Source organism: Acomys minous (assembly GCF_964271855.1).
Source record: "Acomys minous genome assembly, chromosome: 7".
Classification (NCBI taxonomy): domain Eukaryota; kingdom Metazoa; phylum Chordata; class Mammalia; order Rodentia; family Muridae; genus Acomys; species Acomys minous.
Window position 1 is genome coordinate 123,246,345 of NC_140488.1, and position 27,809 is coordinate 123,274,153.

General features: G+C 40.9%; 1 protein-coding gene across 1 annotated transcript in view; it reads right to left on the reverse strand.

The window, feature by feature from the left end:
- Positions 1–334: 334 nt before the first annotated feature.
- SMS (spermine synthase) overlaps positions 335–27,809 on the reverse strand; it is a 52,640-nt gene continuing 25,165 nt past the window's right edge. Inside the window, exons 4-11 of the mRNA XM_084791135.1 lie at positions 27,337–27,401; positions 18,570–18,745; positions 17,593–17,749; positions 16,734–16,821; positions 12,227–12,341; positions 9,930–10,009; positions 2,123–2,238; positions 335–864 (exon numbers count right to left, since the gene is read on the reverse strand). Coding sequence (XP_084647261.1) covers positions 825–864; positions 2,123–2,238; positions 9,930–10,009; positions 12,227–12,341; positions 16,734–16,821; positions 17,593–17,749; positions 18,570–18,745; positions 27,337–27,401 — 837 coding nt within the window. The 3' untranslated portion in view covers positions 335–824. The remainder of the gene's footprint in view (positions 865–2,122; positions 2,239–9,929; positions 10,010–12,226; positions 12,342–16,733; positions 16,822–17,592; positions 17,750–18,569; positions 18,746–27,336; positions 27,402–27,809) is intronic.

Sequence of the window (27,809 nt, forward strand, 5' to 3'; positions counted from 1 at the left end):
CCTGCACATCCTACCCCAAAGAACTTTATATTTACATCTAATTCATCAGTGAGAGTAGTAACACAAATAATCTTTTGACTTTCAACTTTTCTGTGAGGCAAAATCTGCTATCCTCAGGTCAACCTGATAATGCAGAGGTGGCAAATATATAATAATAGACTGTGAATCATTCACCACTGTGATAAACTCACTACCACAACTCACAAAGGCTCCAAGGCCATTTACAAAGGCATTGTGACATGAGTGCAGTTACAGAACTAAACTTTGCTCTAGGCCATGAGAGGAAAGAAAGAGAAAAATGGGCTGAAATAAAGTGACAACAACACATGAAAGGTCTCTTTTGTAATTTTAATTGAAGCACTGCTAATCACTTTTTTTTTTTTTTTACTTTTAAAGCACCAAATTTTAATCTCTAAGTCAATTTGGGGGTGAGGGGGAGAAACACTCCAGAACTTCTCTCCAGAAGAAAACAGTGATGTTCATTCCTCCACATGTCCACATTAAAGATCTACTGAAACCAAAACTAAACCCCAAACCCTATACAGAGGAAAAAGATACTAAAATCACATTCTAGGGGGTCAGTGCATTCCGCAGTCTTTGCTGGGCTAATTGTCCTTCGGCTGACTTTTATAAATGAACAACACCCTAGCTCATCAAAATATACATTTTCCCATTGGTTTTTTTTAAATTAAAAATAATTAATTAAAAACGAAAATCACTTGAAGGTATTCATGAACAGTTGCCTAACTCATTTGATGGCATATACGGCATATGGAGGTCAGGAAGGTGGCTTGCAGCACATGTCATTCAGGGGATGCTCATCTTTAAGGCTTAGCTTTCTTCCAAACAGTGTAAAATACCCACCTGAACAGGGAGTCAAGGAATAAGGAAGGCCATTCAAGCAGGAACAGTACCACTTAGCATGTCTATGTAGGCCTACAAATTGAAAGATGGACAGAGATTTGTGGGATTAGGTAGAACACTGTGGGGACAACACAAAAGCTTTTTTAAAAGACCACTTTGTAGTATGGGAAATCCACCACTTGGGACATCTGAAAGGGGCTTGAGTGTACAAAGCCTTAAGGAATGCACTCAGTTCTCTCAGATAACGCTATTATTTCTCCTCCGAAGGTCTCCCAAAAGTCTGAAGAGTCAGTATGAAGGGGAAAAAAAAAAAAGAAAACAGAAGGATGGAGTAAATGAAAAAGGCAAAAAAAAAAAGGCAATAAAAGTTGGAAGAGTAGAAGAACAGAAAGAAAAGGGAATCTAAGACTCAGAAACCTTCTTTCACATTATCCCTATTCCTCAAACCTCCAAGCATGAAAAAGAACATTCTTAAATGGACATGGGAGCAGTGTAGACGGAAGAGATGTTAAATCTCAAAGAGCCATTGAAGGCTATGGCTGTCCAGCAAGTAGAATACGCCGCTCTTTGGGCAGAGGACTTAGGCAGTTCTTGTCTCATATCATATCAAGCTAGAAGGAGCCAGGACCAGGACTAGAAGCTCCCTGACACGAAAGAAACTGCCATCATGGAGACCTAGATTCAGCTTGTGCTATGGAAGCGGATGACTGCCGACCATAGTTTATCACAGATATGGCTAGTCTTGCTAGCCAGCTTACAATGACGGACCCCCACACACACCATTTCCTCTTTGATATGCTGAAATTATACGTGGCCCAGTAAGCAATAATGTGGGTTTCTGGGAATCCGAACTGTCTCTCAAGTTTCAGGTACACATCAGTCCCCTAGAGGAGTGAGGAAACAGGTCATTGGACACCATCTCTACATTTTTGATTGGAAAGGGTGATGATCAAAGAATTTACATAACTAGTTCCCAGGTGATGCGCCTTTGACAACCATTATTTCTGTTTATATAAGTGGGACTTAATAATTAAAGTCCCCTGGGAAGCTATGACAAGGGACTTCCCTAGTTTCTAAGATCCAAAAATAAAGCCTTTTTCCCCGTGCCAAGATCCCAGGAGGAGTCCCAGTTAAGTTTGAGACTCAGGGTTATACACTAAAGAGCTAATTCTGTTTGTTGTTGGGATTGATAATGGCAACATGCGATGTACTTAAATGGTCTGAAAAGGCAGCACATAATGTCACGGTCAAAGGATACAATTCCAAGTATGAAGGGACACAGACAATCTCTTTTGAGAATTCCACAGGACAATACAGGCGCCCCAGCTGTTCTTCATAGAGCGACAGGGCTTCAGTCAAATTGACACAGTTCCCCTAAATCAGAGAGAAAAGCAAACAAAAGGATTTCTAAGTCATACTCATTTGAAGGTCTCTAATAAAAAGAACAATTGGAGCTTGAGATAAAAGTTCATCATTTAAAAAATGAGACAAGGCCTCTATACTTCCACAAGTTGCAATGAATTCTATTTATGGACTCATTAGTTCAGTTTCTTTCTACCTCATTTATGGAGCTATTTCAAATTATTGAAGTATGAAGCAATAGAAAGCAGTGAGGCCAATTTCTCATTAGTGACACAGTTCATTGTATCCACACCACGCAATTTAGCAGATTCATCCACATAACCCACTCAAAGTAAATTTTTGCCAGTAATGGTCACAACTGTGTTGAAACTAAAATAGCAAAATGAGAATATTCCTACTTCCCATGCTGACTTAAACTACATCCCTTCTAAAAGGCCAAGTCCCAACACAGAACTGTACTCACCCTCATCCTTTCCTCAAATTCTGTTTTTTTTTAAAGTTTATTATTGTGTGTAGGCATGGTGTATGCATGTGTTATGGCATCAATGTGGCAGTCTGAGGACAACTTTGTGGAATCAGTTCTCTCCCTCTACCTATTTACAAGGCTTTTGGGAATCAAACTCAGGTTGTTAGGCTTCTACTGCAAGCTATTTTATCCACTGAGCCATCACATTAGCCCTCTGACAATTTTTTAATAGATGTATTTATTAAGTATACAGTGTTGTCTGCTTATAGGCCAGAAGAAGGCATCAGATCTCATTATAGATGGTTGTGAGCCACCATGTGGTTGCTGGGAATTGAACTCAGGACCTTTGAAAAGCAGGTGGTGCTCTTAACCACTGAGCCATCTCTCCAGTCCCGCCCCCCACCCCCCGACAAATTTTTAAGGAATAAGACAACACGAGTTTGTTCAGGACACATGTGATAAGAAAAAGCCTCAGTTGTGAGCATGTGTAAGATGGGAACGCACACCATTCATTTGCTTCCAAACAGCAAGGAACAATGTGAGATGAAAACTGTTCAGAAAGGCAGCCTATGATGTCAGGACATCTGAGAACAGCCTTTTAAAATGAAGTAGCCAGTCAGCCAGCCATGAATAGGTGGTTAGAGCTATTCCAAGAGACAGCCTTGGTGGTTTTAACTTAGCACACTCACTTAGCACAACGTCATCCTTCACTGCCAGCCTGTTTAATAACCCATCATCTAGGGTCCTGCAGTGGAATTTAGCCAGTGCCCTTCACCAGCATATAATTTGGTTTCAACATCAAGTTCACCATGAGAGCATATAAACACCACACATGTAATTTACAATTCGTAAATAGAAAACACAGTGCAGTTGTTTTTAGAACACCTCACCACTGGGGAAGCTATATAGAATGGAAATGCCACCAAGGTGTACAGCTGAATGGTTGTCTGCCCTCTTCAAACTGATGCCCTGCTGTGGGTTTATAGAGGACATATGGGAGGGTCGGGCCTCCTTACTGAGGATGTGGTACATAAACTGGAAGGTTTCAATTTCTTCTTTCCCAACATTGTCAAGAAGCAGTTTTTCAAAAGAAAAAGGCAAAGAAGAAACTCCACAAATAGATACCTACCCCAAAAAAAGGAACGTGATAAATTTCACTTTCCTGTCTACAGAAATAGAATTTTTTTTTCCTTTTAAGAAAGATACATGAGCATTCCAAAACAAAATCTAACAGCAAAGAAATAATGACCCATTAATTCAGCAACTTAGTTTCTAGAAAATTCACCTTGTTTCATATTAGTCTTAAATAAAAATTGCTTTTTTAGTTTATATACTCTTGTAATGTTAATATTTTTTTAACTTTATATCAGTTTCCATTATTTTGTAGTGTAAATACTTTCTTATTAGGTTCAAAAGTATGCAAAACTAGGTGGCTGTGGTGGCATGTGCCTTAAATCCAAGCACTCAGGAAGCAGAGACAGGTGGATCTCTGTGAGCTAAAGGCTAACCTGTTCCATGCAGCCAGTTCCAGGCCAGCCAACTGTGAATAGTGAGACTGTCCCCCTCCCCGCAAAAAGTTGGGAGGTAGGGCTAATACAAATAACTTAAGAACACTCACTGCAGTTGGGTGTGGGGGCGCATGCCTTTAAACCCAGCACTACATAGGCAGCAGAGGCAAGAGGATCTCTGTGAGTTTGGGGCCAGCCTGGCCTACAAAGCGAGTCCAGGACAGCCAGGGCTGTTACACAAAGAAACCCTGTCTCGAAAAACAAACAAAAAAAAAGAAAAAAAAAAACAAAAGAAAGAAAGAAAGAAAAGAAAAAGAAAGAAAGAGAAAAAAAGAAAGAAAAAAAAACAGCACTCACTGCTCTTCTGGAGGACCCATGTGTAGTTCTCAGTACCCATGTTGAACAACTCAAATTTTTCTGTTAACTACAACTGCAGGGTGACCTAACACCTCTACTACACCAGGTTACCTGCATTCATATACACATACCCACACACCAACACACACATAATGAAAATTAACAAATTTTGTTTGTTTGTTTGTTTGTTTGTTTGAGACAGGGTTTCTCTGTGTAGCCTTGGCTGTCCTGGACTCGCTTTGTAGACCAGATTGGTCTCAAACTTACAGTGATCTGCCTGTCTCTGCCTCCCAAGTGCTGGGATTAAAGGTGTGCACCACCATAGCCTGGCAACAAGTCCTTTTTAAAAGCAAAACTAAATAGTGAAAACAAATCACACTTATGTGAACTACAGAACGTACAATTTTTTTTTGAGAATTGGCACTAAAGGGCAGAAAAGATAGCTTCGTGCTTAAGAATACTTACTGCTCTTGCACAGGGCCTGAGTTCAGATTCCAGCTTTCATGAAGGGCAGCTCACAACCACAATATATCCAGCTCCAGGAGATCTGACCTCATTGGCTTTAGAAGGTACTTGCACTCACATGTACATATACACATAAATGCTTTACAGTTTTTGTTTTGTTTTATGAGACAGGCTCTCTCTGTGTAGCCCTGGCTGTCCTGGGCCTCCCTACATAGACCAAGCGTCAGCCTCAGACTCAAGAGAGATCAGCTCACTTCTGCTTCCAGAGTGCTGGGGTTGAAGGCCTATGCCAGTACCCACGACTTAAAAAAAAAAATTAACTAAGAAGAAAAACTGACACTAAAGGGGCTGGAGAAACAAGTCAGTGGTTAAGAGCACATACTGGGAGCATGGAAGACCTGAGAATTCAGTTTCCCACACTCATGTCAGGGAGTTCACAAACGCTTTTAATGCCACGCCAGGGAATCTAACTAACACCCTCTTTTGGACTCCATAGGCACCTACACTCGCACAGACATAACTTAAAATTTAAAATAAAAATAAACCAAGAAAATTTTCAAATGATGCTAATAATGGATTACTTCCAGATAGCAGTAAATTTTAGTGAGGATTATAGATGTATAACGGGTACTGATAATGAACAGTTCAAGATTATTGGAGCGGTCAGGAATTTGCTACCATTTTTACTATAGCTTCCATGTGTGTTGCATACTCTTTTTGTATGTAGCCAACAGACTGTTTTTTTGTATTGTTTTGTTTTTTGAGACAGGGTTTCTCTGTGTGGCCTTGGCTGTCCTAGACTTGCTTTGTAGACCAGGCTGGCCTCGAACTCACATTGATCCACCTGCCTCTGAGCCTTTAATTGGAGACAGAAGGTAGGTAGTCTAGTTCTAGGGCCTTATTTCTATTCTCTAAAATGTGTATTCCCAGGTTTTGTGGAATGATAATAAGGCTACCTTCAAGGCTCTAGAGTGATTCAAGTGATGCTAGAAAGTTGCCACTGTGACAGACACAAGCAGTATGTTGGTAGGAACATTTAGTTTTTGCAAATCACCGCATAACATCCTCATCCAATCATTTAGCCTTCTCCATTTTTCTGTTACACATTCCAGCCAAGGGCAGAAGAGGAGAGGCAAGAATCAAGAGTTATCACCTGAGCTCATCACTGGACAATGAAAAAAAAAACATAGCCAGAGACTAAGGTTATAGGTTTTCACCACATATGTACGTACATACGTATGTACGTACATACATACATACATACATACATACATACATACATATGTGAATACAATAAATAATAAATGGATGGATGTGTAGAGTAACTGGTTTCCTGCAAGACTTATTTATGCACCTTAGTCTATGTGAATTTCAGTGACACATATGGCCAGCAAACACAAGACACAATCCCAGGTTATCATGAAATGGTATCACTTTGTATCTTCAATTGTAGCAAATGGGAGAATAAAATATATACAGTGATGTCTTTTGAGTAATTGTTGGCAAAGAATTATTTGACTTGTGATCCGGGAGTTTAAAAAAGGTACAGTTAACAAAAGCAAGTTGCTGAAGTTTGAGTCATTTGCATTTGCTCATGCTGTATAATCACCGAACATTTCTATTAGTTTCCCACACCAAGGCACCAGACCTCCACAACAAACAAAAAATAAAACCATCCCACTTTCTGTCTTCCTTTTTTATTTTTCTCCTTCTTCTTCTTCTTTTTTTTCTCTGTGTAGTTTTGGCTATCCTGGTCTAGGCTGGCTTCAAATTTACAGCGATCCACCTGCCTCTGTCTCCCCAGTGCTGGGATTAAAGGCGTGCACCTGCGCCACCACCTGGCCCATCCTACTTTCTAATGCCACATTTCACCAAACTGACTGGTTCACAGAGGATCTATACTTAAGTCCCCTTGCAGCATACCTGGCCACAGCTTTTCCACACAGAGGTGCCCTGTTGTTTCTTTCCATTGTTTTTTCACCACCCCTAGTGAGAGTTCCAGACCCAAGCCATGTTAAGTTCTGACAAGTCTCTATTTGGTTATAAGAGCCTAGAGCCTCATGTTTTTTCAATTAAATTGCATGAGACCTTCTTCTGGCTTTGGGGATGTGGAGGCTGTGGGGTACGGTAAATCTGCTCCCAAAAGCACAACTTACTGAATCTGCATTGCTTTTATAGTACAAAGCATTGTTTGAGCAGGTTTCACCATAAACATCCTACATAAAACAGAAGTCTGCAAACTTCCTCTATAAAGAGCCAAACAGATCACATCTTAGACAGCACAGACCATGAGGCCACACCAGCAACAAAGAAGCACTCTCTGTCTCCTTCTCTATGCTTCTATTCTCTTCTCCCCCCTTCTTCTCTTCCTCTTCTTCTTCCTCATCTCTCTTCACATGCTTCTCTCTCTTTCCCTCTGCCTTTTCTCTGTTCCCAATCAACCTGCATATATATATCTATATACAAAGAAGAGTACACAACAAACAGAACAGGCAGCAACATTTGGTGTACTGTGTGTAGACCCTGCTTTAAGCTAACATGTGCACACAGGCTTTGGATGCAGTGGGAAGAGGAGGAAAACAGGAAAAGCTGGAGCTTTAGGTGTCTCGGGTATTCTAAGTTCTCTCCAGAATTATTCTCAGGTCCCATGAAATAGCAAGAGCAGACTAGAGTCTGCAGGTAAGTGCTCCCTCTGGAGAAAGAAGCAAGACCTCTACCTGTTCGGGATGTGTAAATATACTGACAAATTTTAAAGGTAGTTCATCAACAGATACTAAGTAACAGTAATAAATTCTGCCATGCAATTATATAGTATAGGGTGACTAAAGCTAATGATTATATGTATACTGTACACTTCAAAATGTTGGAAGAAAGAAGTTTCGTGTTTTCTCCACAAACACATGATGTACATTTAAGAGGATACATGTGCTTCACCCAATTAAACATTAGACAATGTATACGCATAGGTAAACACCACATGGTAATTCTGCGAATAATCATTTTTATATATCAGTATAAATATAAATCAGTAAAAAAAATCAATTCAAGTTAAAAGTTTACACTATCCTAGCTGATGCAGCTACAGCAGAGTTTTTGAACCTGAGGCTTAGGGAACAACACACACACACACACAGTGCAAACAATTTTAGGAGCAGAGAAACAAGAAATCTGTTGTAACATTTTATCTCCTTGAAATGCTAGGGGGGAAAATTGGGAGGGGGGAGAAGCTGGACATGGTGGCGCACGCCTTTAATCCCAGCACTCAGGAGGCAGAGGCAGGTAGATTGCTTTGAGTTCGAGGCCAGCCTGCTCTACAAAGGAAGTCCAGGACAACCAAGGCTACAAAGAGAAACCCTGTCTTGAAAAACAAAAACAAAACAAAACAAAAAAAAAAAAAAAGAAATGCTAGGGAAGCTAGACCGTGATACCTCCATGATATGGCTGCTGAAGCAAAGTCTGAATTAAGATGACACTAGTAGGCATGATGACATGGAAGGGAGAGATCTCAGGGGTACCACCTCTAAACAAAGAACTACAGGCAACTAAGAAATGCTGAACACAGGAGAAATAGTCATGCATAGGGAAGAGCACAGCAATTGGCTATCCAATACCAAATGGTCAGCTCTAAAAACGTGTGTGTGTGTGTGTGTGTGTGTGTGTGTGTGTGTGTGTGTGTGTGTGTGTCTGTGTGTCTGTGTGTCTGTGTGTAAGTATATGTATATCTGTGTGTAGGTACATATATATCTAACAACAAAGAAAGAGACCATGAACTTGAGAGAAAGCAAGGGGTACATGAGAGGAGTTGAAGGAAAGGGAATGGAAGAATGAGTAATTATATTATGATTTAATAAAAACATTTACATTAAAACGTGCCGAGGCTGTAAAGATGGCTCAGCAGTTAAAGCACTTGCTGCTCTTGCAGGGGAACAGAGCTCAGTTCCTAGCACCCAATTTAGGGATCTCATAACCACCGGTAACTATAGCACCAGGAAATCGGAAATCTCTGGCCTCTGCAGGCAGCTGCGCTCACATGCATATGCCCACAGAAACACATACACATAAATAAAATTAAGCCTTTAAATAAAAGTAGCATATACTATTTAGCAAAATTAAAACACCCATTTTAATGAAATGGACTACTGAGAAATCAGTATAATGTAAAATTGGTCACAGGTGAAGTCTTTTTGGGTGATAGGGATTACAGACACAGGAGAGAAAGCAGAATTCTGCTCATGGTGGTACATAATTAAAATAATAGACGTATGTCAGTAAAAAGAAGAGGGTTAAAGTTAGTGTGTGGTAGATGAGGAATATTCTCCAGTAAACACAGAAGAATTAAGAGACCAGAGTACAAGTGCTGAACTTAGTTATTAATTAATTAACTTTTGTACGAAGTATTGAGGCTGGTGATTGATTAATAATTAGTTGCCTTTCGTTACTTTTTGGGAAGCAATATAATATTCTCGGTGTATCTAGCTATTTTATACAGATACCAAAACGCACTTATATAATAAAGGATGAAAAAAACCTACAGAACAACGATTTGCTTCTATCTGGTGTCTGCTGCTCACACTACAGGCAAAGCTGCTTGTGAAAGGTGTGCTGCTAGACTGGCTTTTCCCTAGAGATGCGCCACCTAAAGGGTCAGGGAGAAAGTAGGCAGGGGAAACACGGTCTGTGTCTCCCCCTGCTGGTGTAATCATATACTACAGCTAGGCCCAACAAAATCAGGACACTCTCAAATGCACTCTCAAGAGATGACAGATTAGCTACACAGAAACTTAATGCTTTAACAAATAAATCAAGATTTTTGTTCTCTTGACATACGTAAATTTCCAAAACATGCATTCAAATATACAAATATTAATTCATATTGATAGTCACAGGGTGGGGACTAAGCGGTCTACCTGTGTGAAGTACTTCCCATCCTGTTTCAGAACCTTCATTGACAGGTCGAGAATCAGTCTGAGAAACTCCCATGTGGAATCTGGATGTGGAAAATATTAAGTTTCATAAATATGGTTTGCATGTATCAAATATTCACTTTGGAGGGGGAGTCAAGAGGGTCAGGAGTTGAAGATCATCTTTGGCTACATAGTAGGGTTGACCCATGTACTTACCCTGTAAGACACGAGACTCTAACTGAAAAAAATAAGAATAAAATACAAACATATCTAAAGAAGCATGAGATTGAAAGTTTGTTCATGAACAATAATGTGCAATCATAGAGCTGGTTTGTGCACATGCCAACACAAACACCAAGGTCAAAATCAAGTGCACATCTATTTAGAACAGTTAGAACAGTTCTCACATCACCAATAAAGTTTTAACATAGGGGTCTGGAAGTGTAGGCCAGTGGTGGAAAGCTTGTTCATATGCAGATCCTGGCTTCCGTCCCCAGTACCCCTCTCAGATAAAGAACAAAGACTGAATACAAAGGCAGAGCTCAAAGTCTAAAGGAAAGCTGCTTTAGAGAGGACATAAGCAATATTCCCTGAGAGGCTGAGACACTTCGTAGATGTGGAGAGACAGAATGTTGCAGCCTCCTTCGTTTGTTTTTGTTCTTGTTTTGTTTTGAAACAGAGTTTCTCTGTGTAACCGTTCTGGCTGTCCTGGAACCTGCTCTGTAGACCAGGCTGGCCCTTGAACTCACAGAGATCCACATCTGCCTCTGCCTCTGCCTCTCAAGTGCTGGGATTAAAGGAGTGCGCCACCACCCCAGCCTGTAGCCTCCTTAATAGCCATTCATGGCCTACTTGTGGCAGATCTAACATCCTTGAGAATATTCCATGAGACCCTTTTGCATATGTATTAACACAACACACTTGTCTTAACCAATGCCAAAAGTAAGACTGTCTTCAGACAGTTCCCAAATTCTACAGCAGAGTTTGCCCTGCATTGCTGTAGACCAACTAATGTTGCCACCATGATTTGTGACTTTCTTTTGTTCTACAACTAGAAAAACCTAAGACTGTCATCACACTGGGACATATTACTAACCTGAATCCATGTTCCCCGACAATAGCTGCTCACATTTAGTTTAAGAACAAACTCTTAAACATTTCGAGGTATAAGGTGTGTTTTCTTTCTGTGTGGGGGCGGGGCTTGGTTTTTTCATTTTTTGAGACGGGTTTCTCTGTGTAGCCCTGGCTGTCCTGGACTCTCTTTGTAGACCAGGCTGGTCTCGAACTCACAGCAATCAGCCTGCCTCTGCCTCCCAAGTGCTGGGATTAAAGGCATGCGCCACCACACCTGGTGTGGAGCAAGAAAGAAATTAAAGCCACGTTAAAATCCAGCTACCTTTCCACCATCAGTGCTAGTTCAACTATTTTTTAAAAAAGAAGAGGAGCTGAGAAGATGGCTTGTGGTGGTTTGAGTACGTATGGCTGCCAGAGACTCATATGTTTGAATTCTTCTCTCACAGGAAGTGGCACTATTAGGAGGAAGTGTTTCACTATGCACATGGGTTTTGAGTCTTCTATGATCAAGCTATGCACAGTGTGGCACACAGTTCCCTTCTGCTGCCTGGGAACCAATATATAGAACTCTAGCTCCTCCAGCACCATGTCTGCCCGCATGCTGCCATGCTTCCCTCCATGATGATAATGGACTAAACCCCTGAAACTGTAAGCCAGCCCCAAGTATATGTTTCCTTTATAAGACTTGCCTTGGTCATGGTGTCTCTTCCCAGCAATAAGACCCAAAACTAAGACAGTGCAAACCTGAGAATCTAATTTTGATCACCAGCATCCACATATAAGCTGGGTGTAGTGGCATGTGCCTCTGCAATCCCAGTGATGGGCAAGTAGAGAAAGTATTACCTACTTATTTAAAGTTCTAGGCTCAATAAGAAACCCTTTCTCAAAACACTAAAGTGGAGCCAGGGGTAGCGGCGCACGCCTTTAATCCCAGCACTTGGGAGGCAGAAGCAGGCGGATCTCTGTGAGTTCGAGACCAGCCTGGTCTACAAAGTGAGTCCAGGACAGCCAAGGCTACACAGAGAGACCCTGTCTTGAAAAAACAAAAAACCAAATAAAGAACAAAGAAAGAAAGAAAAAAACTAAAGTGGAATATAATTTAAAAAGACATTCAATATTGACCATTGGCCTCTACATATATACATGAATGTGTACAAACACATACACACACACACACACACACACACACACACACACACATGCACAAAATGCAAAACAAAAGGTACCTTCTTCTGGAGATGTAGAGATAGGGACAGCTGTCAAATCATTAATCACATAATCAAATTCTCTCCCTTCTTTGGCGTACCTCTTCAGTACTGGAATACAATCTTCTATGAGAACCTTTCAGAGAACAGCATCAGATGCATGAGTCAACACAAATGGGGGTCATAAACACTTATGGGGGAAATGCAAGCTAGGTTTTAAATCCATAGGGCCAGCCATGAACAAAGAGATCTGTATCCCTGTCTATTAATAGCAAAAACTACGTGTTTAACATGTTTATATCCTATCTCATTTGAGTAATTAGTCTACATGTGCTATTGCTCTCCTCATTTGACTAATGGAGACACAGTCTCATTTAAGAAGGTTTACATAGGTTGCCCATAGACTGTTGATAAGAAAGGAGGACAATCTCAGGTGTGGTAGCACACCCCTTGTTAATTCCAGCTCTTTTGGCAAGCTAAGGCAGAAAGAGTGCCACCCCACTGCCTTAATGTCAGCCTGGATTTTGAGTTCCCGGTAAGAAGGAAAAGGGAAGACTACAGTAAAAGAAGTTAAGTATGGAGTTTGATAACTGGGGAAATTTTTATTGTCCTACTGTTTTGTAAAACTTAATACAGTCCATAAGTTATAATAGGAAAAGACAGAGAAAATATGAATACCCAGCTACATAGAGTTGGAGGCCAGTCTGTGCTTCATGAGATTTTGTCTCAGAAAAAGAAAAAAAACCTCAACTGCCTATAATCCACACCTGTGTCCACAGTACAGTACTTGCCAAGCATGTGCGTGAAGGTTAGTGTTTGATACCAGCACCACGGGAAAAGTTCATTTGACATTCTCACAATCAACACAACTGTTTTCTTTACTAAAATCTAAACCATGCACATCATTCTGATCACAGACAGTAAATCACTCCATCTCATTACAAATGTTTTGCTCTTCTCTTCAACAGTCCTTTACAAGTACAGTCATATTAACCACCACCCCATTTCCCAATTCAAAAGAGAATTTTTCTTTATATCTTAGTTTTTATATATAGGGCTTAAGTTACTGAAATTCACCTTTCTTTTTTAAATATATTTTATTAACTTATTCATATTACATCTCAATGGTTATCCCATCCCTTGTATCCTCCCATTCTTCCCTCCCTTCCATTTTCCCCTTATTCCCCTCCCCTATAACTGTTCCTGAGGGGGACCTCCTCCCCCTGTGTATGATCATAGGGTATCAAGTCTCTCCTTGGTGGCCTGCTATCCTCCCTCTGAGTGCCACCAGGCCTCCCCATCTTCTACGGTTAGCTAGATTTAATTCTCAAGCAGGTAAGTGGCTCAGTATGCCAGCATTGCCTACTAAATCTTTACCCAAGTAAAATGAAATGTATATCAGATCATGCAGGAATACATACTTAACACAAATTTAAGTTCCTATGACACCTCTCTTATCCGTCTATATTCTGTGTCTTACTTCCTATTTGATTGCAATAAATTAGCAATCAAAAAAAAAAGTCTCCCTCCACAATGATTGTTCTCTGAGGTTCTCTTGGCTATTTTTAAACATTCATTTTAATAAAAGCAACTTTGAAAACATCAGTTGGTCTCACTCCCTCGGGGCTCTGATGAGAATTAGAAGGCTAAATGAGAAGCCATGGAAACTGTTCTGCTATTACCATGCAAAAGATAAACCACACCTCTCCACCTACTCCGTTTCATGTCTTTCAGTAAAATCTTCACATAGCTCACATCAGTCTCATAATACCTCCTGCTAAGTATATTTCGAAGCATTTAGCAGATTAATTTGAGTATGAGTTCCTGTCACACACCTCCGAATTTCCTTTCAAAGCATTCTGCATTTAGCAGAGAAAAAAAAAATAATCTTTCCTAAATCACTCAAATCTCTAATCATTAAACCAATTTCTCAAAAATCCAGTAATTTACCATGGTACATTTCTTGGATTTTTTTCTAACCAATCTCCTACAATTATGTTATTATTTTTGACTTCCATCTTTCTATCTTACTCTACTAGTGGCTTCAAAAAATAAGGGCAAACTCAGATACATAACATGTATAATTTGGTTCCTACTTCCAGTAAAATGACTTTTTGCCACTTAATTTATTTTTTACCTTATCATTTACTATTAAGTTTCTGATACTTTCTATTATGTTTTGGTGGGTTCCCTCTAATTACAGTATCTTTGTCTATATGTGCATGCATGCAGTGTCAACCTGAGGTCAAACTGAGTTGTGAGAGGGTCTCTCACTGTCCTGAGGCACTCCTATTAAGGCTGGGTGGACTGGCCTAGAGATCCATCTGTCCCTACTTTCCAATATGCTGAGACTACAATCACATGCCATTATATACCCCACACCCAGCATTTGGTGGTAGGTTCTGGGGATTGAACTCAGGTGTTCATGTTTACACAAGTAAGAACTTTACCAACTGAGCTGTCTTCCTAGCTCCTATGGACATTATTATTATTCAGAATGATTCATAACTTAGTCAGGCTAGGCAGTGGTGACACATGCTTTTAATCCCAGCACTTAGGAGGCAGAGGTTGGTGGATCTCTGTGAATTCAAGGCCAGCCTGGTCTACAGAGTGAGTCCAGGACAGCTAGGACTACACAGAGATATCCTGTCTTGGAAACAAAACAAAACAACAAAACAAAAAAAGTTGCTAATTTTAACTTGGTTTGCTTGATAATTTTTGTATATATATATATATATATATATATATATATATATATACAAAATGCATACATATACCTAAATAATCCATCCTTAGGTTTCTTGGCATAGTACCTTCAGTTCAGTATTAAAATCACTGTCATTATAAAACAAATGTTTTTTGTTTGTTGAAACAAATGTTAAGTTGAGTAATTGTTTAAACATAGGTAAAAACCCTCGGCCTTTCTAAAAGCAACATTTTAAAAGCTTCCTTGCCTTTGGTACAGTGCTCAGGTGGGTCTGTCTTCTCCCAGACAAGACTCTCACGCTGCTAGAGCTTCAGAACTCTCAGCAACAAAGGAGGAAAAAAAAAATCCAAGCTCCCCCTGGTGGTTGTTCTGAGACATTAAACACTGCCACCCTCAAGAGCCATTGAATAGAAGCAATATGTGACTTATTACCCTAAATTCCTATTGCAGGTGGCTTTAACACTACCTAGTCACATATTCTTTTAATATGTACCCAGTGCACATGAACAACCCTATGAGAAACAATCGTTTACCCTTGATGCTCACATCTGACCACCTGGCTCATCACCTGTGCCCTGGGAGTCAGATAGCCTACTAACACCTAAACTGTACAGCTGCTCTAGATTTGTACTCCTGATCTTTCCTTAATCTTTTCAAGAAATCCATAACAAAATCCAGGCTAACAGGATTCTATACCCCCTGTACCCCACAACCTTGAATAAATTCCCTTTAAACTCTCAAAGGTTCAGATCTTCCCAATATAATAGAAAAGCACCTACTAGTTATGGTGGGAGTAATAAGTACAGCAAGCAGGGGGCCTGGTCCATTATTTGTCAGCCATAGTAACTTCGAATTCAGTATGAAACAGTTTAGCCAACGTTCTGCAGAGCTGACTTCCACCCTCCCTTTCAAAGCTATCCAACAGGATAAGCTAATTGTAAACTTTTGGCCCACAAAACAATCACAACTCAGTGTAAGGTGGATAGAATTCAACAAAGTCAAATTTAAATGTACATACCTTAATTAGGGAACAAAGAAGTGCTAGATAACGCACATCCCAAAGTATAGTAGTCATCCAAATTGATTCTAAATCTGGAGGTGCACATTTTAGATTCTGTTCAATTAAGTACTTGCTTGGGCATCTTGCTCTAACAAGGCCTCATGTCTATGACAACTAAATATATGCATCCTTACACATCAGAGTGGCTGCTCAACTTTCAAGCACAGTACAATTTAGGACAGAAACTAACTTTAATCAACTACTCCTACCAATTAAAAATCTGAATTCCCTCTGAAAGACCAAAACTTTAAGACATTATTCAGGGTAGCGACAGAAGGTGGTATATGCCACATCATTTAAAAATACATGACATCTTTTATACCATGATTAATGTGGGTTTGAAGGATCACTCAGTGGTAGTGTGTGCCTAGCATATAGATCAGCCAAGTTTAATCCTCAATAACAAAATAAAATAACCTGATAGAATCCACACTAGGAGCTTCTTCCCATATCTGTGTGCAGTCTACTCTAAATATGAATAAACATTATACTCACAGAAAGAGACTATCTTCTTAACCAATTATAGTAAAAGTACAGGTCCAACTGACTACTTATGTGACTCTATTTTCAGTCAGCTTAAAAGTATGTTTACCAATGCTGGGAGTGGTGGCGCACACCTTTAGCTTAGCACTCCAGAGGCAAAGGAAGGTGGAGCTATGTGAGTTAAGAGCCAGCCTGGTCAACAAAGTGAGTTCAGGACAGCCAAGGCTACACAGAGAAACCATTAAAAAAAAAGTACATTACTAAGGAAACATAATTACCTGATAGCAGTCTCCTGTAAGATTGTCTAAGACATCTCCACATGTTCTTCGCATGTATTTCTTACATCCATCAATTACCATTTGGTCAATGTCCAAAACAGGTTAAGGAGAATTTGCGTGTACCAATAAAATCTGAAATAGTAAGTCTTCTATAAAATATAAAGGTTCATACAAACAAAGTTTTACTGTAGCCAGCTGAGTATCATAAAGTTAAAAAGTGGATGGTATGGTGATTTTATTTTCACACTAAGGACATTCACGTTAAACTACATTTTTTTTCCTCATGAAATGGCTTAGAGAAGCCAATTTGACAACCATTAAGCAGCAGGTGGGGCACCCAACACAAACCTCTCTAATCCACAACTATATTACTATCTCTGCTTCTCTACTGGTAGACACGTAAGGGCTGCTAGTTGTAAATGTTTAAGTAAGGCAACTTAGCACATCTGCCTTGAGTCTCGGGAGATACTCAGTGGAGTCTGAAGATAGCGAAGGAAAGAGGGCCACGGAATCCCAATTTATTTACCTTGTTCTCTCTCATTCTATCTACCTATCTATCTACCTATCTATCTATCTATCTATCTATCTATCTATCTCATGCTCAATCTCTTTCACTGTTTTAAATTATGTATGTATGGGTGTATGCATGCTGTTATGAACTTGCACCATACGCATGCCTGCTGCCTGAGAGAAGGCCAAAAGAAGGCATCAGATACACTAGAACTAGAGTTACAGACAGTTGTTTGTCATCAAGTGAGTGCTGGGAATGAACCTAGGTCCTCTATAAAAGCAGCAGGTGCTCTTATCCACTGAGCCATCTTTCCGGTGCCTTCTGTTGTTCTCTTCTACAGTAAAGGATATCTCTACCATTGTGACCATCTTTGGTTTCAGTTTGACAATTTCACACAATATGCCTCCATCTCCACCTCCCAGAATCAGTACATCTTTGCCAGTGTAATCTTCTTTACCACTGCCCATGATGGCCCGGGTATACGCCAAGTCGCTCTCAGCCAAATCTAGGGAGGAAAAAGAGACCCAGATGATGATTCTACCCAAATATACCTGGTGGAATCAAGCTGGCAATGGAAAGTTTCCAACTTTTAAAAACTGCCCATAATATATAAGGTTGTTTTTTGGATTAAGAGTTTTCACAAGCTTAATGCATCTGACACATAGAACAAAAACAACTAAATTACTTAAGTGAAAATAAAATTATGAAAATGTGTTGATGATATTCTGACTAATCAAAATAAAGGACACCTTCAAAGATGACATCGGAGAGCTACTTTGAAGATAATATTACAAAACAAAATTGCAGTGGAGTTAGGAAAGACTGGCTTACTAATTGGTATTATCAGTGCTCTATGGTGAGTACCTGTGTCCTCCTTTTACCAGTCTGTCTACTTAAGTTGGAATTTTTCCATAATAAAATGATATTTTTCAACAGGCAACTGTTCTCTCTACTGAAAAACAAACCAACTGCCATCAAATAAAAATCTATTTCAAGACCAAGTTTACACAAAAATCCATTCAATTGGTCAGGCAGTGGTGATGCACTCCTATAATGCCAGCACTCGGGGGGCATAGGCAGGTGGATCTCTGTGAGTTCAAGGCCAGCCTGATCTACAAAGCTAATCCAGGACAGCTAGGGCTACACAGAGAAATCCTGTTCCTCCTCCAAAATATCCAGATAACCCATAGATTCATACAATTAAATGAATCTTGAAAGATAGTAGTGCCAGAGGTAAGCTCAAACAACGGCATTTGTCAGGAAAGCAGTAGCTGCCAACACACCCCTACCTTGTTAGGGAATTAGGCTAGGAATGGAATACTTACTAACATCCCCACTGAGGATGAGAATATTTCCAAACTGCTTTGAGTGTAGAATTTTAATGTTCTGATAAGGTGAATCTTCATCATATACCACTTCATCTATGTCATACTCAACCAGGCGCCCATCAGCAGTAGGCCAGTATCTGTCGATGGCCCCTCCTCGAACTATGGGTGGCAATCTGGAAAGAGAGAGAGAGATGAATAAGCCTTGGAGAACAGTACCTTACAAAAGAACCAGAGATGGAGAGTATACAGACGGCCACAAGGGACAAGACAGGTGGCTCAGTGTATTTCTCTTGCAGAGGACTCAAGTTTAGTTTCTGGCTTGTGGCTCAGAACTGCTTGTAATTAAAGCTTCGTGGAGGTAACTGAATCTCCTCTGCCAGTACCTACACTCACCATACCCACAATTAAAAAGAAGGAAAATGTGGCCATGTGTTTGTTGCAGACAGACTCCTGGTTTTTGTTTTGTTGTTGTTGTTGTTGTTGTTGTTGTGCTGCTGCTGCTGCTGCTGCTGCTGCTGTTTTGGTTTTTCAAGACAGAGTTTCTCTGTGTAACAGTTCTGGTTGTCCTGGAACTCACTCTGTAGTCCAGGCTGGCCTCCAACTCACGGAGATCCACCTGCCTCTGCCTCCCAAATGCTGCGATTACAGACATGTGCCACCACGCCCAGCAAGACTTGTACTGTTGCTGATGATGTGAAGTGGATGTTACTGAGCCACAATGCTATCCGCTGGAGCTCTCTGCAGCTCTCTGTCCCTTTTACCCGTTGACACTACTAAGCAGGTTGTTCTGTGGTTCTCAGAAACTGAGTACTATGCCAACAACGATTTACCAGCGGCAGTGGGATTTAAAAGCTTGTTTGTCTAAAGCAATTATTACTGGAGAAATAAAAAAAAAAATGACAAACTTCTCACTCCCATAGTTTTGTAAATAATCCAGTATTTCTGACAGGGTGAAAATACCAGAAACTACCAGCAGAGGACACTAAATGACAAGGGGAAAAAAAAAACACCCAAAATGGGTGTGGTAAATCTAACCCTAAGATAATGAGAACGTAGTGCACACTCCACAGTGAAGTAGTACTGTGGGGAGTGTCAAGATAAGCCTTTGGAGGCCCATAGAAAATGGCGAGTGAAGTGTCAGCGGCTCCTAAGACTCCTCGAACAGTCCTGATCCACTGCACAGTGTTGATCTACTAGGAACTCCTAGCAAACTAGTGAAGTCTCAGAATGGATTTAAGGTTAGGACAGTGACTGTTTCCCCCTTCTTCATGGAAGTCTCCTAAGGTGACCTTGCCCCACCCCTACCCACTATTTCCTTATCAGCTACACCAACCTGATTGGTTGCTATTGGTTCTTGAGACTAACTAGCATGGGACTGAGTGGCCCTTCCTTTTTTTTTTTCCAGAGACAGGGTTTCTTTGTGTAGCCTTGGCTGTCCTGGACTCGCTTTGTAGACCAGGCTGGCCTCAAACTCAGTGATCTACCTGACTCTGCCTCCCAAGTGCTGGGATTAAAGGCTTGCGCCACCAACGACGGGCTTCAATCTTTTTTGTTGTTGGATTTTTGTTCTTGTTTTTTATTTTTATTTTTTTTTTTTAGTTTTGTTTTGGTTTTTCAAGACAGGGTTTCTCTGTATAGCCTTGGCTGTCCTGGACTCTTTGAAAGACCAGGCTGGCTTCGAACTCAGAGATCCACCTGTCTTTGCCTCCCGAGTACTGGGATTAAAGGCTTGTGCCACCACTGACCAGCTTCAATCTTTTTTATTATTGGTTTTTTATTCTTGTTTTTTATTTTTATTTTTTGTTTTGGTTTTGGTTTGGTTTTTCAAGACAGGGTTTCTCTGTGTATCCTTGGCTGTCCTGGACTCTTTGAAAAACCAGGCTGGCCTCAAACTCAGAGATCCACCTGCCTCTGTCTCCCTAAGTATTGGGATTACAGGCATGAGCCATTGCACCAGGCTCCTCTTCCATCTTTTAAAAGATTATATACTGCACAATAAAATTAGGTTTATACCTTTAATCTTGTCTCCTGGAGTCTGATTCCCAGGATTCTGCTTGGGCTCCATTGCCAATCATCCGTCCCTGCAACCCCCTTTCTTGATCCCCACAGCTGGATACCGAAAAGCAGGGACATCAGGGATCCCCTAATCTTGCAGATGAGTAGACCTCTCTACTCATGATGGGTAACTCAGATTCTCAGTGCAAAGAGAATCAGTTTAAAATACTAAGGTATTCTATAGAATGGGCAACTTCTTTCTCCAATGCGGAGTGGAGAATTGGAGAACTGGATAACAGCCACTAGAGACTTAGGTACCACACTCAGACAGAAAGCTTGGCAGCTACTCTGGCTATACATCAAAAACACAGGAAACCAGAAGTAAAAGTAAGGACATGTGGAGGTCAGGGCTACTTTCCCCATCAATGTTCTAATAATATGCAAGATAAAACTGCCCAAATCTGCCCATCAATCTGCCCAAAATGTAAGAAAGGATTCTATTGGGCCAAAGATTACCACTCTAAAATTAAGATGGGCAGCCTTTAAACTTCCAGCAAGGCAACCCCCAGCCCCACAATTAAGGGGGAAACCCACAAAAAATAGTATAGATAATTCCTATTAATATACATGAGACCTGCCTTTGCTTGAAATTAGAGGATAATGTGTTTTATGGTATTACTGATACCAAGGTAGAGAAAACTGGTTTAAGAAAGGACGACATTCCCACTGCTTGGAAACTTCAACCTGGACCTCCTTTAAAGGAGTTGGCAGTCTGACCCAGTCTTGGCAAACAGTTTGGCCAATCACATGGTGTGAAAATGATGGTAATCAAGGGACAATTACACCTGTAGTGCTAGTAGACCTTCCTAATGAGCTCTAGGTAAGAGATGTCTTCAAAGATATGGATGCAGTCATTACCACAAACAACAAACCCTTTTATGAGGATTGCACTATACAAGATAATTTACATGTGAGCCATTACCCCCAATTCTAAGGGCCAATGCTCCAACAAAATTCCATTTCCCCCTAAAATTTATATGGAATTCTGATAAGTCTGTGTGGGTAGGTTAGTGGCCAATAGGGGGAGAAAAACACCAGGAATTGCTCTTGATCAAGAAAAACTTGACTGATCATATAGAGCTTTCTACCAGTCTTGGAATTCTCCTGTCTTTCTTATAAAAGAAGCCAGACAAATTTAGATTCTTACATGACCTCAGATGTATCAATGCCACCATGCAGCCTGCCCTCCCTGCATTATCTGCAGTTCCTCATGGGTACTATATTGTCACCATAGATATTGAAGATTGTTTTTTCTCTATTCCTCTACATCCAGAGAACAAAGAAAGATTTGTCTTCTCTGTGCCTGTAATTAATAATAAAACACCTATGAACAGAAGGTATGAAGGTATTGGCACAAGGAATAAAAAATAGTTCCACTAATTGTCAGATGTATTTGTGGGAGGATATTAAAAAGGTAGCCAGTGACTGCTATGTGATCCATTATATGGATGATATTTTGACTGGTCACCCAGCAACAAATCGTGCAGCTCAAGCTCCAGGATAGCTTTATTGCTTTGAGGGCAGCTGGTCTTCACATTACAGCTGAAAAAGCACAAACTCAATAATCATATTTGTTTTGGGGACATACTGTTATCTTTGATGCTATTAGAGCCCAAACATTACAGTTCTCCTTCCCCATACTCCCCACATCGGCTTCCATGCAGACCTTTCTGGCAAGCTTGGCATGGATTAGACTTTACCTCCACAGGGCAGCTTCACCTCTTCTTTCTCTTCCTTTATAGTGCTAAACGGCCAGAGGAGATTTTAAACATTATAGAGGAGGCAAAACAGGTCTTACAGGAGGATGTCAGTTCAGGACTTAATAAAACCCCTCTGTATCAGTTTGACCCTTTTAGTGTAATTTGGGGTCTTGTGATGCTCACACAGGGATTTCCTACTGGGGTGGTTTTCCAACCACCCAATAAAATATTACGCTGGGCTCATTTTGGTTTATTCTTCTGCTCCTAATGTTACAACTTTTATAGATAATATTTTAACTCTTGCACTAAAAGTACTTATAACATCCCTTTTATTGTTGGGTAAAAGGCCAAATACAATTATTCTTCCAATTTCCCAGGATTTACATGCCTAAACAGTTCTCATCCCACTATATTGCTCAGATATTTTTGTTAAATCTCCAGAGCAAAATAACAATTTCCTTAAAAATAAAAACCTATTTGTGCTTCCTTTAACACCTGTAACTCACAGATGGTACTTATTAGAAAAACTCATCCCCAGTGCTGCTTCAGGCTTCACAGACTCCTCAAAGTAACATTTTGGCTATGTTATTCACTCTTGTCATTCTCACAAACCTAATGTGTTTATTAGTTACTTTGAGGGATCTGGGCAGTTAGGAGCATTGTTGGCCATCTTAGCTCTTTTAAAGGATTGGCAAGATTATATATTCAATGACAGTCCTTTCTTTATTCAACATGTACACTCTCATTTGGGGCTCCTTGGGGCAATTTTCGGGAGGGAAACAAGGAGTTTCACCATCTAATGATGGCCTTCCTGTCATCCCCAGTACAACAAGCCTGATTGCTCCATTCTAGATTTCACAATTCAGCTCTATTACTCCACAAGTTTTTTCTACAATTTTCCATATATTCCTGTAAGCATTTAATATGCACGTGTACTACTTGCAGCCCTTTGCTGCTTTCAGGTCCCCTACAACCAGCTGGTGCCAATCCTAGAGTTCTTCACCCCAACAGCTTGTGGCAAATGGATGTGACCCATGTTGCAGAGTCTGGTCATCTTAAATATGTCCATGTCATTAGTGACACCTTTTTCTCATTCCTCTTTGCTGTGGCTATGGCTAAAGAAAATGCCAAGATGGCGGTTGCTATCATTAAAACTGTCATGTTGGTTATGGGCGTGCCATATTCAATCAAGACTGACAACAGAACCAGGCGGTGGTGGCACACGCCTTTAATCCCAGCACTTGGGAGGCAGAGGCAGGCGGGTCCCTGTGAGTTCCAGGCCATCCTGGTCTACAAAGAGAGTTCAAGGACAGCCAAGGTGATGCAGAGAAACCCTGTCTCGGGGGAAGGAGGGGAAGACTGACAATGGACCAGCTTTGCTTTTACAGCCTTTTACTCTGAATGGAATATAACCTCAATACCCAAGGACAAGGCATAGTGGAAAGAGCCCATGCCTCCTTTAAAAACCACACACCTTTAATCCCAGCACTCGGGAGGCAGAGGCGGGCAGATTGCTGTGAGTTCGAAGCCAGCCTGGTCTACAAAGGGAGTCTAGGACCGCCAAGACTACACAGAGAAACCCTGTGTCAAAAAACCAAAACAAAACAACAGCAACAACAAAAATTAAAGAGGGACATCAGGCCAAGTGTGGTGGCACACACATTTAATCACAGGACTCAGGAGGCAGAGGCAGGTGTATCACTGTGAGTTCGAAGCCAGCCTGGTCTACAAAGTGAGTCCAGGACAACCAAGGCTATGCAGGGAAACTCTGTCTCAAAAAAAAAAAAAAAGAGTGAGTCAGGAAAACCACAGTATAAATTAATTGAGGCTCTTTTCACCATAAATTTTTAAAACTTTGACAAAAGCAGTCTTGTTACCGGCCTACACACAACTGGGGTGTGTGATCACCCTCTTATCATTAGTATACTGCTGGGATCCTATGGACAATAGGTGGAAAGGCCCTTTCCCCCCTCCTCCCTCAACCATGATACAAGGGTTTGTGTGTGTTTTTCCAGAAGGAACAGACAAGCCAGCTTGGGTTTCTGTTTGACCCATAAAGCCACACCCCTGCTCTAAGGGACACAATGGAACTGCTCCCGCTGGCTCCACAGAGTCTATCCCTGAGTGAAGGAGAGGATGGCAACCACCAGCCCACGGTTCCAGACACAGGGATCAGGAAGAATTCTAACCAGTAACAGTAGTGCCATATAGCTCCAGCACCAATATACAGAAGGTGCCTAGAGTACATCCTTCCTTTCCTTCATAAACTCCATCAGGAGACAGCAGCTATAAATACTACCAGAGTAAATGTAGTTTCACTATCTAATCGGGGACATTTCTTCCTGGTTGTGGCTTCCAAACTCGCCAGTTTATTTTTATCCAGCAGTTTGTTTATGCCATGGCAATTATAGATTTATAATATTTTCCCTGATACAACTGATTTTTATCATGTATGCCTCCAAAATCAGGGCACCAAAGCTCTGCTAGTGGAGATTTTTAATCTTGAAATTAAAAGAGAGGGGGAACCTGTGGGGCCCACAGAGAATGGCGAGTGAAGCATCAGGAGCTCCTAAGACTCCTTGAAAGATCCACTGCACAGTGTTGGTCTATTAGAGACTCCTAGCACACTAGTGAAGTCTCAGAATGGATTCGAGGCTAGGGCAGTGACTGCTCCCTCTTCTTTATGGAAGTCTCCTAAGGTGACCTTGCTACCTCCCTTCACCACATTTCCTTCTGGGCTCCATTGCCACTCATACCCCCACCCCCATTCCTGACCCCTATAGCCATAATGTACAGCTATAGATATAGTCCAATGATGCTAGAACACACTACCTCTGCCTCACTTCATAGTCTCCTCTCACCTGCATCCAATGGTACAGCCACAACCTGCTGACAAGGAGACTCAGGCACGTGCACATGGGTGCACACACACACACAGACACAGACACACACACAATCTGTAAATTTCTTTCAGAATATTAGGCAGAGGAGATTTTTCTTGTATGAGAGAGAGAGAGAGAGAGAGAGAGAGAGAGAGAGAGAAAGAAAGAAAGAAAGATTACTCCACAAGTGAAGGTAATCCCTGGAATCAATGTAAAAGTAGGAGAGATGCCAGGCGTGGTGGTGCACACCTTTAATCCCAGCACTCGGGAGGCAGAGGCAGGTGGATTGCTGAGCGTTCGAGGCCAGCCTGGTATAAAAAGTGAGTCAAGGACAGCCAAGGCTACACAGAGAAACCCTATCTTGAAAAACAAAAACAAAAACAAAAGTATGAGACTAACTCTGCAAAGTTGTCCCTCTAACCTTTACACCTACCTACATACATTCACATGCACATGCTTGCACATACACAAACTAAATAATTAAATAACTTTAAGAGTTCCCAGCCGGGCATGGTGACACACACCTTTAGTCCCAGCACTCAGCAGGCAGAGGCAGATGGATTGCTGCCAGTTCGAGGACAGCCTGGTCTACAAAGCAAGGCTAAGACAGCCAAGGCTACACAGAGAGACCCTGTATCCATAAAACCAAGAGTTCCCACAAACACTGTCTTGACTTTCTTGACTGAAAGAAAGTCAGAGATTTCAGGGGAGGAAACCCGTCCTAGTTCACAGTCAGCCAGTTCTAAACAGATATAAACAATGTCTGCTTTCAACTGGTTCAACACTGCCTGGGTTAACTTGAAGAGCTCTCTTCTCTAGGCTCTTTTTTTTTTTTTGTAAAGCCCGAAAAAGAAATAAAGCAGATCTCTAACAGGATGTGGAAGCCATCAGTTTGATAAAAAAGTTTAAGGCAGCATAAAGGTTTACTCCCTGCCGTGGGCTACAAGGAGACCCCATGCAGCCCTACCAATCTTCGTTGCTCAAAAATCAAACCTGGATTTGCAACTCGGGTCCATGTGTTTTTCTTTTAACCTCAAGTACACTGTATATATTGTAAGAATGTTCCTCAAATTCAAACTTTAGGTAAGGTTTATTTCCTCATTCCTTTTCACTTGAAAACACCAGATAAGTCTTCATATACATCCCATGGCTTCTTAGCCAAGCTTCGAATTTAAGACAACCTGAACAAGTTGGTTTTGTACAAGTCAGTTTTCTCCTTCTACCACCTGGGTCATGGATAGTCAACTCAAAATTGACAGAAAGTGTTTTTACACATTGAGCCAGTTCCTCAGCCCCAGAAATACATTCTATTTACCTGCACCGAAAATCAGCGTTGATAAAAATCAGAATGCGTTTTAGTGTGGGCCAATTCATTTTCCCAAGAGTAGGAACTTGTTTAATTCTGTTTAATTCAGATGGATGCAGATAAGGACAATTGAGAGCAGGAAAAAGAGGTGTCCAGAAAGCGGTGTGGATGTGGACATAGCCAAGGACTCCTAAACCGAATGTCAGTGAGACATTTTTAAAAATCTGTGTCCTCAGCCCTCAAACATGGGCAAGTTTCACGTGTGGATTGGTTCTTTTCAGTATGCTCAGGCGTCCTATTGCTCTGCCCTACCGAAGTACCTACAGGAAGCTAAATAATTACTTTGTTATCCTACATCTGCCCTGGAGCTTTCCTAAGGGCTGATCAAACTCATCCTGGTGAGTCATTAAGTGCTTAAACAGCCTACCTTTGCCAATAAGGATTTCCTTATTCTAAAATCTGCTTTGAGACAGAGAAAACAGTACTCTATTCTGATCAGCACATCAGTGATCTGGGTAAATTCCCTCCGTGTCTGTCTTTGCCTGGCTTTCTGCTTTACATAGCGCCAGCTTGTTAGAATTACTCAGCATCAACTTTCTGCCTCATTATTGGCAGCACCCCCTGTCGCGTTTGTTTTTTATATATTTTGTCCTGTTTGGGGTGGGGATAAGAGGATGGTTTAGTTCACCACATGCACAGCAGCAAGCACTGAATTTCATCTTCTCCATATCTTCTGTAGACACTAAGACCAACACTGCCATTCTGATTATTTTACCAATTAAACAAATATTGAAAAGGCATTCATAAGTAGATGGACTTACCGTTTCACCCGCCCAGTACTGTCTTGACTCAGTTCTTTCATTTTTTCTTCTATTTTATTCAAAAGCTACAATTAAAAGACATCAGTGGGTTTAATAGCATAAACTGCACAGCACAACTAAATTACAGAGCAGAGGCATAAGGCTATGTTGACCACAGTGTGACACTTTCTCATCATCCCTACTGGACCTTCCTGTCCTGGCCCAATTCCACACTCCCACACTAACTCTTCCTCATAGTGCTGCCCGATCCACAGTCTAAATATTCCCAAGAGAATAATTGGGAAGAAAGCTCTAGAGTACTACAGGTACAAAACTGTATACCAAGTTTCTATATTCCCTCCAATAGGAAATGAAACCATTCTTTCATTCAGGAAGTTAAAAGGAAAGCTGACAGTTAGGTTTCCAAAACAGCTGAAGATTAATTCTTCTGTCAAACTGCCTACATGCAGACAGCCAAGTTTAAATTTTAGCTA